At 47.3% G+C, this 13175-nt stretch overlaps 1 protein-coding gene across 1 annotated transcript in view; it reads left to right on the forward strand.

Annotated features, from left to right (window-relative positions):
• The window catches only part of HOGA1 (4-hydroxy-2-oxoglutarate aldolase 1), a 38346-nt gene extending 26777 nt beyond the window's left edge, over positions 1 to 11569 (forward strand). The window contains exon 7 of the mRNA XM_066240053.1: positions 10650 to 11569. Coding sequence (XP_066096150.1) covers positions 10650 to 10799 — 150 coding nt within the window. The 3' untranslated portion in view covers positions 10800 to 11569. The remainder of the gene's footprint in view (positions 1 to 10649) is intronic.
• Positions 11570 to 13175: the final 1606 nt, after the last annotated feature.

The raw sequence follows: 13175 nt of genomic DNA on the forward strand, positions 1-13175 counted from the left end.
GGGGATCTAGTTAAAACTGTAAATCATCTAGGCCTGCGGTTCTCAACCTGTGGGTCGCGACCCTGGCGGGGGTCGAACGACCAAAACACAGGGGTCGCCTAAAGCCATCGGCATATATTATTTAAACGCCTAAAGCCATTGGCGTATTTTATTTAAAAATGTATTATATAATAAATATGTATTTTCTGATGGCTTTAGGCGACCCCTGTGTTTTGGTCGTTCAACCCCCGCCGGGGTCGCGACCCACAGGTTGAGAATCACTGGTCTAGGCCCAGGAGTATGCACTGAGACAAGCATCCTGAGTAATTATGGTGTAAGTCATCCTGGGACCTGGCTTAGAGATGCACTACCAAGAGAAAGGGGCCAAGGGCTTTATGCCAACTTTATAAGGGGCATAACAAGCATCCTAACAAGCAGAATGACCAAGAGTAGTAAAGGAGAAGCGGGAACACTGGAGATATTTAGTGTGCAGGTTACCCAGGAGAGTTCTGTCTTCAAAGAGTCTGTTCTGCAGCCAGACCATCTACCCCAATTCTGTGTTGGGCAAGTCAAGAAGAGCCAAGTAGAAAACCTGTCAAGTGGCCCTGGCCGGCTGGCTCAGTGGTAGAGCGTCGGCCTGGCGTGCGGAAGTCCCGGTTCGATTCCTGGCCAGGGCACACAGGAGAAGTGCCCATCTGCTTCTCCACCCCTCCCCCTCTCCTTCCTCTCTGTCTCTCTCTTCCCCTCCCGCAGCCCAGGCTCCTTTGGAGCAAAGATGGCCCGGGCGCTGGGGATGGCTCCTTGGCCTCTGCCCCAGGCACTAGAGTGGCTCTGGTCGCAATAGAGCGACGCCCTGGAGGGGCAGAGCATCGCCCCCTGGTGGGCAGAGCGTCGCCCCCTTGTGGGCGTGCCGGGTGGATCCCGGTCGGGCGCATGCGGGAGTCTGTCTGACTGTCTCTCCCCGTTTCCAGCTTCAGGGAAAAAAAAAAAAGAAAAAAAAAAAGAAAACCTGTCAAGTGCCAGGCAACGCTGTGCAGAGCCATGTGGGAGTCTGAGGCAAAAGAGAAACATGTGTGTCCCTGTAGACATGTTTTTGTGTATATGTTAAATTAAATTTATGATTACAGGGAGGTCCCATGTCCCCACTGCCCGGTTTCCCCCAGTGGTAACGATATCACAACCAGGATTTTGACATAGATGTAGTCAAGGTGCAGAACATTTCTATCACCACAAAGATCCCTCCTGTTAATCTTCCATAGCCACACAAACTCACCTCCTGCCCCAACCCACCCCCTCTTTAAACTATGGCAACCACAAATGTGTCCGCCAATTTTTTAATTTTGTCAGTTCAAGACTGTTATATAAATGAAATGATATAGTCTATGACCTTTTGAGGTTGGCTTTTTTTTTTTCATTCAGTATAATTTTTGGGAGATTCATACAGGTGTTGCTTGTATCAATAGGTGGGTCCCTTTTATTGATGAGTAGTATTTCATGATATGGCCATATAACAACTTGTTTAACCATTCACCTATTGAAGGTTGTTTCCAGTTCGGGCTATTCAAAGCTGCTGCAAACATGCATGCACATGTTTTTGTTTTTGTTTTTCTTCTTCATTTTTCTGAAGCTGGAAACAGGGAGAGACAGTCAGACAGACTCCCGCATGCGCCCGACCGGGATCCACCCGGCACGCCCACCAGGGGCGACGCTCTGCCCACCACGGGGTGATGCTCTGCCCATCCTGGGCGTCGCCATGTTGCAACCAGAGCCACTCTAGCGCCTGGGGCAGAGGCCACAGAGCCATCCCCAGCGCCCGGGCCATCTTTGCTCCAATGGAACCTTGGCTGCGGGAGGGGAAGAGAGAGACAGAGAGGAAAGCGCGGTGGAGGGGTAGAGAAGCAAATGGCCGCTTCTCCTGTGTGCCCTGGCCAGGAATCGAACCTGGGTCCTCTGCACGCTAGGCCGACACTCTACCGCTGAGCCAACTGGCCAGGGCTCATGCACATGTTTTTGTGTGACCATAAGTCTTTCTTTTTCTGAGATAAGTACACAAATGCTGAGTCTTATGATGGTTACATGCTTAGTTTTTTTAAGAACCTGCCACACTGCTTTTCCAGAGTGACTAGACCATTTTACATTTACATCAGTGTACAGGTTTGAGTGATCCAATTTCTCCGCTCCTCGCCAGCATTTGATTTTGTGACTATCTTTTATTTTAGCCATTCTGATAGGTATGTAGTGATACTTCACTGTGGTTTTAATTTGCATGTCTCTTATGGCTAATGCTATTGAGCATATTTTCATGTCTATATTTGCCATCTGTATATGCTCTGGAATACAATGTCTTTTTATATTGCTTGCCCATTTTCTAATTGGATTATTTGGTTCTTTATTGTTGAGTTTTGGAAGTTCATTATACCTCCTAGATGGTGGTCCTTTGTTAAATATTTTCTTCCCACATGTAGCTTGTCTTGTCATTCTCTTAAAATGTCTTTTGAAGAGCAAAAGTTTTTGATTTTATAATGTCCAATTGATCAGTATTTTCTTTTATGTTTAAGCTTTTGATATCAAGTCTAAGAACTGTTTGCCTACCATCAAATTGTTATGCCTTTCTTCTATTTTTTTTCTAAGTATAGTTTTTTTTTAAGTTGTGTAGTTTATATTTTACAACTTTGTGACCCATTTTGAGTTAATTCTTTTTTTAAATTATTTTATTTTATTTTTTTGTATTTTTCTGAAGCTGGAAACGGGGAGATACAGTCAGACAGACTCCCGCATGTGCCCGACCGGGATCCACCCGGCATGCCCACCAGGTGCGACGCTCTGCCCACCAAGGGGCGATGCTCTGCCCCTCCGGGGCGTCGCTCCGCTGCGACCAGAGCCACTCCAGTGCCTGGGGCAGAGGTCAAGGAGCCATCCCCAGTGCCCGGGCCATCCCCGCTCCAATGGAGCCCCGGCTGCGGGAGGGGAAGAGAGAGACAGAGAGGAAGGAGGGGGGGTGGAGAAGCAAATGGGCGCCCCTCCTATGTGCCCTGGCCGGGAATCGAACCCAGGTCCCCTGCACGCCAGGCCGACGCTCCACCGCTGAGCCAACCGGCCAGGGCCTTGAGTTAATTCTTATGTAAAGTGTGAAACTTAGATTGAGGTTCTTTTTTTTTTGGCCACAGATATCCACTGGCTCCAACAGCATTTGTTGAAGAGGTGATCTTTCTTCTATCGAGTTACCTTTGCACCTTTGTCAGAAATCAGTTGGGCTTATTTGTGTGGGTCTATTTCTGGATTCTCTATTCTTTCCATTGACCCATCCTTCTGCAATACCACACATACTTGATTAATGTAGTATATCATAAATCTTAAAATCAGGTAGACCAATTCTTCCTACTTTGTTTTTTTTTCAATATTGTTTTAGGTAGTTGAATTCCTTTGCTTTTCCATATAAATTTTAGAATAATCTTGTCTATATCTACAAATACTCTTGCTGGGATTTTTTTTTTTTTTAAGATTTTAATTATTGATTTTACAGAGAGAGGAGAGAGAGGGACGGGGAGCCAAAAGTATCAACTCACAGTTGCTTCACTTTAGTTGTTCATTGCTTGCTTATCATATGTGCCTTGACTGGGCAAGCTCAGGGTTTCAAACCAGTGACCTCAGTGTTCCAGGTCAATGCTCTATCCACTGTGCCACCACAGGCCAGGCTCTTGCTGATATTTTGATAGAAATTTTGTTAAACCAGTATACCAATTTGGGGACAGTTGACATTTTTACTATGTTGACTTCAAATCCCTTGAATATGTTATATCTCTCCATCTGTATAGACTTCTTTTGATTTATTTCATCAGCATTTTGTAGTTTTTGGCAAACAAATCCCATACAAATTTTGAGAGATTTATACTTTGATTATTGTAGTATATCAAAAATATGCCTCATATTTTTTGAATGATTATAAATGGTATTGTGTTTTTAATTTCACTATTCATGTATTTATTCTTAGTAGAAACACAATTGATTTTTGCATGTTTATTTTGTATCCTATGACTTTGCTAAACTCACTTATTAGTTCCAGGAGTTTTTATTTTTTTTATTTTTTTATTTTTTATTTTTATTTTTTCTAGAAGCTGGAAACGGGGAGAGACAGTCAGACAAACTCCCGCATGCGCCCGACCAGGATCCACCCGGCACGCCCACCAGGGGGCGATGCTCTGCCCCTCCGGGGCGTCGCTCTGTTGCGATCAGAGCCACTCTAGCGCCTGGGGCAGAGGCCAAGGAGCCATCCCCAGCGCCCGGGCCATCTTTGCTCCAATGGAGCCTCGCTGCGGGAGGGGAAGAGAGAGACAGAGAGGAAGGAGGGGGTGGGGGTGGAGAAGCAAATGGGCGCTTCTCCTTTGTGCCCTGGCCGGGAATTGAACCCGGGTCCCCTGCACGCCAGGCCGACGCTCTACCACTGAGCCAACCGGCCAGGGCCTCCAGGAGTTTTTTGATAGATGACTTGGGATTTCCTACATACACAATTGTATCATCTACAAAAAGGGGAAGTTTTATTTCTTCCTTTCTGATCAGTATGTCTTTTAGATCCTTTCTTACCTTACTGCACTGGCAAGAACTTCCTGCAAAATGTTGAATAAGAGTGGTGACAGTGGACATCCTCGCCTAATTCCTGGTCTTAAGGGAAAATGTTCAGTCTTTCTCCGTCAAGTATAATGTTAGCTGTAGGTTTCTATAGATGCTTTTTCTCAAAGTTCCCCTGTTCTAGTTTTCATAGTTTTTAAAATGGTTAGTAGGTGTTGAATATATATATATATTTTTGGTGTTGAATATTGTCAAATGTTTTTCTGCATTGATTTATATAATTATGTGACTTTCCTCCCTTTTTAGCCTGTTAATATGGTGTATGACATTAATAATTTTTTTTTTTGTATTTTTCTGAAGCTGGAAACGGGGAGAGACAGTCAGACAGACTCCCGCATGCGCTCGACCGGGATCCACCCGGTACGCCCACCAGGGGCGAAGCTCTGCCCACCAGGGGGCGATGCTCTGCCCCTCCGGGGCATCGCTCTGCCGCGACCAGAGCCACTCTAGTGCCTGGGGCAGAGGCCAAGGAGTCATCCCCAGTGCCCGGACCATCTTTGCTCCAATGGAGCCTTGGCTGCGGGAGAGGAAGAGAGAGACAGAGAGGAAGGAGGGGGGGAGGGGTGGAGAAGCAAATGGGCGCTTCTCCTATGTGCCCTGGCCGGGAATCGAACCCGGGTCCCCCCGCACGCCAGGCCGATGCTCTACCGCTGAGCCAACCGGCCAGGGCCAATAATTTTTAAATACTGAGCCAGACCTGCATCTCTGGAATAGATCCCACTTAGTCATGGTGTATAACTCTTTTTATATACTGCTGAATTGCATTTGCTAATATTTTATTAAGGATTTTTCTGTCTGTATTCACGAGAGATATTGGTATATAGTTGTTTGGGCTTTTTTTAGTGAGAGAGACAGAGAGAGGGACTGACAGGGACACAGAGGCAGAAAGGGAGAGAGATGAGAAGCATCAATTCTTTGTTGCGGCACCTTAGTTCATTGATTGTTTTCTCATATGTGCCTTGACTGGGGGGCTACAGCAGAGCGAGTGATCCCTTGCTTAAGCCAGCGACACTGAGTTTAAGCCAGTGACCTTGGGCTTCAAGCCCGCGACCTATGGGCTCAAGCCAGTGACGATGGGGTTATGTCTATGATCCCACACTCAAGCTAGTGACCCCACACTCAAGCTGGTGACCTCGGGGTTTCAAACCTGTGTGATCTGTGTCCCAGTCCAATGTTCTATCCACTGCGCCACCTCCTGGTCAAGCTGTAGTTTCCTCTCTCTCTCTCTCTCTCTCTCTCTTTTTGTACTGCCTTTGTCTGATTTTGGTATCAGGATAAAAATAGCTTCATAAATCAGTTGGGAAGTATTCCCTCCTCTTCTTTTTTTCTGGAAGAGATGCTGTAGAATTGATATCAGATCTTTTTTTTACATAGTTTTTTAAAATTCTCTAGTGAAACCATCTAGGCCTGAAGATTGCTCTTGGGGAAGGTTAAAATTCTTTTCAACTCTACACCAGGGTTTCTACTAGGCCTCCACAGATGCCCCTGCACTGGGAAAGGAGGTCTGTGGGAGATGGACTTCTTAAGGGTGGACAGTGGTGAAAGTTGTGACTCCTCACTAAGCCTCTCCTGAGACCATCCCTTGTGGATGGGGAGGGGACTCTTTCCTGCTGAGTTGGGGGCAGAAGATCTGGCTCTTCACACAGCCTTGCTGGCCTGAGTGAGGGTGGGGCCACTGTTTCCTCCCTCTCTCCCTCCGTCCTTCCCTTTCTTCTTTCCTTGCTGCATGTGTATGTGTGTGTGGGTGGGTTGACTGGAGTAGAGTGGTTATTGTTTAAAAGTTTTCCATCTTGCTAGTCTGCTCCTGCCCTAGTCCTTGGCTAGAGAGAATGGCCTTTTGTTGGGGCTCCTGTTGTCTGTGCCCATTGGCATTTCAGGGCTGCTGGCTTCTTCAGCTCCAAGTCTGGGCCAGTTAACCCAACACTGTGTTGTTCTTTGGTCCTGACGTCCCTAATCCATCTTCCTTCTCTCTATGTTACAGACTCCGTTTATGTTTGTTTTTATATAATGTCCAGGGATTTTTAGTTGCACTTATTGGGAAGAATAGGGAAAAGTACATCTATTCCATCTCTTGGGAAGTAAAAGCTCTGACTAGTTATCTAAATGGTGATTTTTTTTCACCCCCCAGAACAATAAAAATATTGAAAAACTTAAAAGTAAGTATATTAAAACTCACAGCATTCTTCTAGTTTTAAATATTTTTATCTATACCAAAACCATAATTTGTTATAATTTTACTTCCCTGGCTTGAATGGAAGCAAACTTATCAAAATAACTTCCCCCCAAATCTACTTCTAGAAAAAGATTAGCCATTAAAAAATTTACACAAGGCCCTGGCCGGTTGGCTCAGTGGTAGAGCGTCGACCTGGCGTGCAGGAGTCCTGGGTTTGATTCCCGGCCAGGGCACACAGGAGAAGCGCCCATCTGCTTCTCCACCCCACCCCCTCTCCTTCCTCTCTGTCTCTCTCTTCCCCTCTCACAGCCAAGGCTCCACTGGAGCAAAGTTTGCCCAGGCGCTGAGGATGGCTCTGTGGCCTCTGCCTCAGGTGCTAGAATGGCTCTGATTGTGGCAGAGCTACGCCCCAAGATGGGTAGAGCATCCCCCTCTGGTGGGCGTGCCGGGTGGATCTCGGTCGGGCGCATGCGGGAGTCTGTCTGACTGCCTCCCTGTTTCCAGCTTCAGAAAAATACAAAAAAAAAAAAAAAAAAAAAAAAAATTTACACAAAACAGCCTGACCAGGTGGTGGCGCAGTGGATAGAGCGTCAGACTGGGATGCGGAGGACCCAGGTTCAAGACCCCGAGGTCACCAGCTTGAGCGCGGCTCATCTGGTTTGAGCAAAGCTCACCAGCTTGGACCCAAGCTCGCTGGCTTGAGCAAGGGGTCACACGCTCTGCTATAGCCCCACGGTCAAGGCACATATGAGAAAGCAACCAATGAACAACTAAGGTGTCGCAAGGAAAAACTGATGATTGATGCTTCTCATCTCTCTTTGTTCCTGTCTGTCTGTCCCTATCTATCCCTCTCTCTGACTCTCTCTCTCTGTCCCTGTAAAAAGACAAACACGAAACATGTATATAGGGGCCTTCCTGCTTACTTACGTGTTTACTCTGCCTCAGGCTACACTATGACAGGGCATAGTTCTGTTGGAGCCTATCTTTATTTAAAACTTGGACACTTTGTCTGGAGCCCAGGCCAGAGCCACTTGCTTGTCCTCCTCGGGCCAAGGCCCCCAGGCCCTTGTTGGTCAGGCGCCGGCACCTGCAGCCTTTAAAAGGGCCACTTGATATTCTTCAAGAAGAGCCCTTCGTTTTGCTGTTTTAAAAAAAAAATCTTGGACACTTTGTTCATTATGGATATTTTGCATTGATTTTGATATTTTAAGTAAAAATTGCCTTGAAAACTGAGCTTTTTGGTGCCTCCTTAGGTTTTACATACGAGATGATAGTCCTAGACTGAGCTAGCGAGGCAATGTTTTTTGTCTGGGTAAAGTGATGGGCTCGAGATCATCCCACAGTTTATATCTTTACCTCAACGGGGCAAATTAACGCAGATTTAGAGAAAAGACAGCTGAGGAGGCAAGCATGAGTCTCCCTGGATGTGAAGGTTCTGTTGGATGGGATGCTCTCTAAACAGGAAGTAAGAACTGCAGAAATGAGCCCTGGCTGGTGGCAAAGTGGAAAGAGCATCGTCCCTGAGCGTCACCTGAGGTTGCCAGTTATTGATAGTTCTAGCCGTGGTCCGGGCACGTATGAGGAAATCAGTATGCGCAACTATGCAGAACAATGAGCTGACGCTTCTCTCTTTTTCTCCTTGCTCTCTCTCCTACCTCTTGGGGGGTAGGTGGGGGAGAAAGTGCTGCGGGAAATGGGCCTTTCAGCTGAACCCCATCAGGGCCCAGGCTGCACAGTACACACTAGGCATTCCACATGGGAGCTCGGCTCTCCTTGTCCCCTCCACTAGGACAGGGGAGTTTCCAGGGATTTGATAGTCTCATTCCATTCTTGTGACATGGGATAGGTGTTGTGATCACGTCATTTTATAGATGAAGCAGCTTGGGCTGCCCCTTGGGAAGAGAGGATGCTTGCTGCCATCTAATGCTCTGCATGCCATCCCGCCTTACCCTTCGCTCTGTGCCCCTCCTCTGCCAGCTCTGGGCACACACTCGGGAATTCCTGGAACACCTTTTTGCTGCCTGGGCTGTAGGCTCAGCCACCCCAGGAGCAGCTTGATGTCACCTTATTTCCCTGCCCTGCTTGAACACAATGTCCTTCCTAGCCTTCCCACCCAGCCAGCCTCCTGCCTTGGCTATATTTAGGACTTTCCATGGTCTTTACCACCAGAACACTCAATCCTTTTCCAGGGTCTGAAGAGGGGCAAGTCAGAGATCTTCAGGCACCTATACTGGGAGAAAGCTTTTCTCTAGGTTTTTCCTGTATTTACACTCTCCCTTAGGTCTTTCCTACCTACTCAGGTTTTGGGTGAAATGCCTGAGTTATTAGAACATCATGGCTGGCGGAAGCCAAACCTGAGAAGAGGCTCGCTAACACCTTCTGCCCTCTAGTGGTGAAGTTATTAGTCAATCTTTCATCAGGCTGCCAACCTTTTACACCAAACTTTTTACCCTTCATAAAGCCCATACTTCTAACATTTTACCTTCCCTCCAAATAAAAGTATAAGTAATGATTACTTTCCTAGTTTTTTAGAGAATCAAAGATTCATCTAACACTTCTGATCAGCATAAAATAATCAGTTGCTATGCTAAAAGCACAGAAACTTGATGTATCATTTTCTGTAAAACTCCATGCATGATTTTGTTTCATTTATTTATTTATTTTAGCAGGCGCGGGGGCAGACAGACAGGAAGGGAGAGAGATGAGAAGCATCAACTCATAGTTGCAGCACCTTAGTTGTTCATTGATTGCTTTCTCATATATATGTGCCTTGACCATGGGGTTCTAGCTGAGCTAGTGACCTCTTGCTCAAGCCAGCAACCTTGGGTTCAAGCCAGCGAGCGTGGGCAAGCCAGCAACCTTTGGGCTCAGAGCCAGTGACTATGGGGTCATGTCTATGATCCCATGCTCAAGCCGGCGACTCCATGCTCAGACTCAAGCCAGCAACCTTGGGGTTTTGAACCTGGGCCCTCAGCATCCCAGGCTGATGCTCTATCCCAGGGGTCCCCAAACTTTTTACATAGGGGGCCAGTTCACTGTCCCTCAGACCGTTGGAGGGCCGGACTATAAAGAAAACTATGAACAAATCCCTATGCACACTGCACATACCTTATTTTAAAGTAAAAAAACAAAATGGGAACAAATACAATATTGAAAATAAAGAATAAGTAAATTTAAATCAACAAACTGACCAGTATTTCAATGGGAACTATGCTCCTCTCACTGACCACCAATGAAAGAGGTGCCTCTTCCAGAAGTGCGGTGGGGGCCGGATAAATGGCCTCAGGGGGCCGCATGCGGCCCGCGGGCTGTAGTTTGGGAACCCCTGCTCTATCCACTGTGCCACCACCTGGTCAGGTGATTCATGATTTTAAATTGACAATAGCCTATGGTCCCTCACGACAATGGAAAAGACTTTAGAGATTTTGTCCTTTTAGAGAAAAGACTTTAGAGTTGGGTCAGGGAGGACCCTGCCGCAGGGCCAGTAGAGGTCTTGGCTGTGTTTGACTTCCACAGGCCTGCTGTGCCCCGGATTGGATTCCAGGGAACTGGGCTGCAGTCTGGTCATATTCCAGCATGCAGACCCTCAGCGCTGCTTTCTCTCCTCTCCGTGGGGTGGATTTTTCTCCTAAAACCAAAGGAGGCATCTTCCGTTAATTTGAGGTTTTGGCATTGTGTTCTCTACTGCTGGCCTGCTTTCTGGCCTCTCAATCTGGACCCCCCGTCTACTATGGGTATTACAGATTGGGTGGAGCTAGTTTAATAGGCGAGAAGAGTAGAAACCCCAGCTTTCTAAGAGTGACAGATATCAGGGTCCTGGGTATGTCTGTACAGGGATTTCTCAGTCTCTTCTAACAGGCCTTGCTTTCAGGTGACCCGGCGCTTCGGGATCCCGGGGCTGAAGAAAACCATGGACTGGTTTGGCTACTACGGAGGCCCATGCCGGGCCCCCTTGCTGGAACTGAGCCCTGATGAGGAGGAGGCGCTACGTATGGATTTCACCAACAATGGCTGGCTCTGAGAGCAAGGAGGAGACAGGCAGGAGCCCGTCTCAGCTCCTGACTTGCACCTACAACCCGAAGAGGAACATGAGACACAAGGGTTCGAGGTCCCTTTTCCTACTTTAGTCCTCCAGGTGTCTCTTAGCAGGTGCCATGCATGCTCGTTTCCTATTCTCACAGCCCCATGACTTCCTAAATTTGTATCTTCAACTCTGGGTCTCTAGAGACCTCCAGTCTGGGCAAGAGAAATTGCTTACCTGTCTCTTTACTGTGGTTCCTGTGCCTAAAGACCTGCGAGCTGGGAGCCAGAGGGGAAGGGCAGGGGCGGCTGGGCACAGGGCGATGTGTTTGAAGGGAGGACTCCTTCGACTTTGGCGATACCGGATTCTAGCACAATGCAGTGGGAAGCCAGGGCTAGTCTAAGAACCCAAGTTCTGACTCTTTCCAGGGATCGTCACTTGTCTTTGAAGGGCTCCCCAAGATGCATTCCAGCCTTTCCTAAATCCATTTTGATTCATTCTGTATTCCTGTCTAGCTTTTATCTTGATCCTCAAGTGCCGAGAGGCAATCCCGAATTGGTAAATAGTGACACCTAGTGGATAAATGTTACATTGTAGGAGGACTACTGTCAATCCAGGTCTGAACCATTAGGGAAGGGGGCCTGGCCTGAGACAGAACCATCCTTCTTGCCCATAGGCACTCTGGTTTAATTATAATTATTTAATAATTAAAATCATTAAAAATAAAATAGTTAAAAACAATTACTTTGTTATTGCAATAAAGCTTAAAAAGCTGAACTACTGTGGCTGTGTAGAGATTGATGCTCCACTGCTATGCAGTTCTTAGGCTTCCTGTCCAGACATCAAGACCTGCCTCGGAGCAATCTAACTCACAAGGTTTGCTTCTTCCAAGCTCTAAGAATGGCCTTCACAATATTGAGCAAACATAGGCATTAAATTAGTGACAATCTAGAGCCTAGGCCAAGGCTTATTGAACTTTTATTTTTTTAAATTAAATTAAATTTAATTTTTTTTTTGTATTTTTCTGAATCTGGAAACGGGGAGAGATAGACAGACTCCTGCATGCGCCCGACCGGGATCCACCCGGCACGCCCACCAGGGGGCGACGCTCTGCCCACCAGGGGGCGATGCTCTGCCCCTCTGGGGCTTCGCTCTGTCGCAACCAGAGCCACTCTAGCGCCTGGGGCAGAGGCCAAGGAGCCATCCCCAGCGCCCGGGCCATCTTTGCTCCAATGGAGCCTCGCTGCAGGAGGGGAAGAGAGAGACAGAGAGGAAGGAGAGGGGTAGGGGTGGAGAAGCAGATGGGCGCTTCTCCTGTGTGCCCTGGCCGGGAATCGAACCCGGGACCCCTTGCACGCCAGGCTGACACTCTACCACTGAGCCAACTGGCCAGGGCAGCTTATTGAACTTTTAAATGAGAGAGGTAAAAAGGTTCAACTGACATATTGAGAAACACTTAGCACATTAATCAAAAAGGCTGTTTTCTCTAAAATGTTTAACCTTACTCAGTGATATCTGACAAGTGGCAGAAATCCTGAGATGACTTTTTTAATTAACTCTGGTTAAAAGAAAGGTAAACAGATTTCCTGTTTAGGGCACAGGCTAGTAGAGAATAAAAAAGCATCCATCTTCACCTGCGACTGGGACTGAAGCTTAGTGCTTAGTTCTGGACTCTCCTCACAGGCAACTTCTAGATGATCTGAGCTCAGAGGATAATGGGGTTCAGGGATGGGCCAAAAAGTCAGAGCGAGGGAGGCAGGCTAGTGTACTGGTGAAGTGCTCAGACCTGGCTTTACACGGGCCTGGGATGAAGTTCTTGGATCTGCCCCTTAGTGTCTACAGGACCTTGAGAGACGACTTAACTTCCATGAGCCTCACCTATAACACGGGGCTAGTAATAGCACCCCTCTCCCACGACTGTCTGAGCACAGTCCTGTAAAAGGGCTCTTGTGGCAGGGGAACACGCAGAGGGAGACCCAGGCAGGAGTGACTCGCCTGTGGGAAGCCAGCAGCTATGACAGTAACTGGTCTCGGGACTCGGGCACTCTGATGCTCCGGGCGAGGGGAGTACGGGGCTAAGTGCTTGGGAACCAGAAAGACCAGGACATAAACCCCACCCGGCTCTGCCACTCGCTTGGGCAAACTGAGCCTGTCTGATTGATTCAAACTGAATTTATTGGGCTGACATTGGTTAAACCTGTCTGATTTTTTCTTTTAATTCTCCTAGTCTGCAGAGCTCTTGAGAATCAGATGACACTATGTAGTCAAGTTTGCAGTGTCGTTTCCAAGCCCCCGTCTGTGATTAATTTTTAGAAACAGCAAATGGGTTAACATTCATGAGGATGAAGAGCAAGAAAGTCAAGGAAATTAAGTATA

Source organism: Saccopteryx bilineata, chromosome 7 (assembly GCF_036850765.1).
Source record: "Saccopteryx bilineata isolate mSacBil1 chromosome 7, mSacBil1_pri_phased_curated, whole genome shotgun sequence".
Taxonomy (NCBI): Eukaryota; Metazoa; Chordata; class Mammalia; order Chiroptera; family Emballonuridae; genus Saccopteryx; species Saccopteryx bilineata.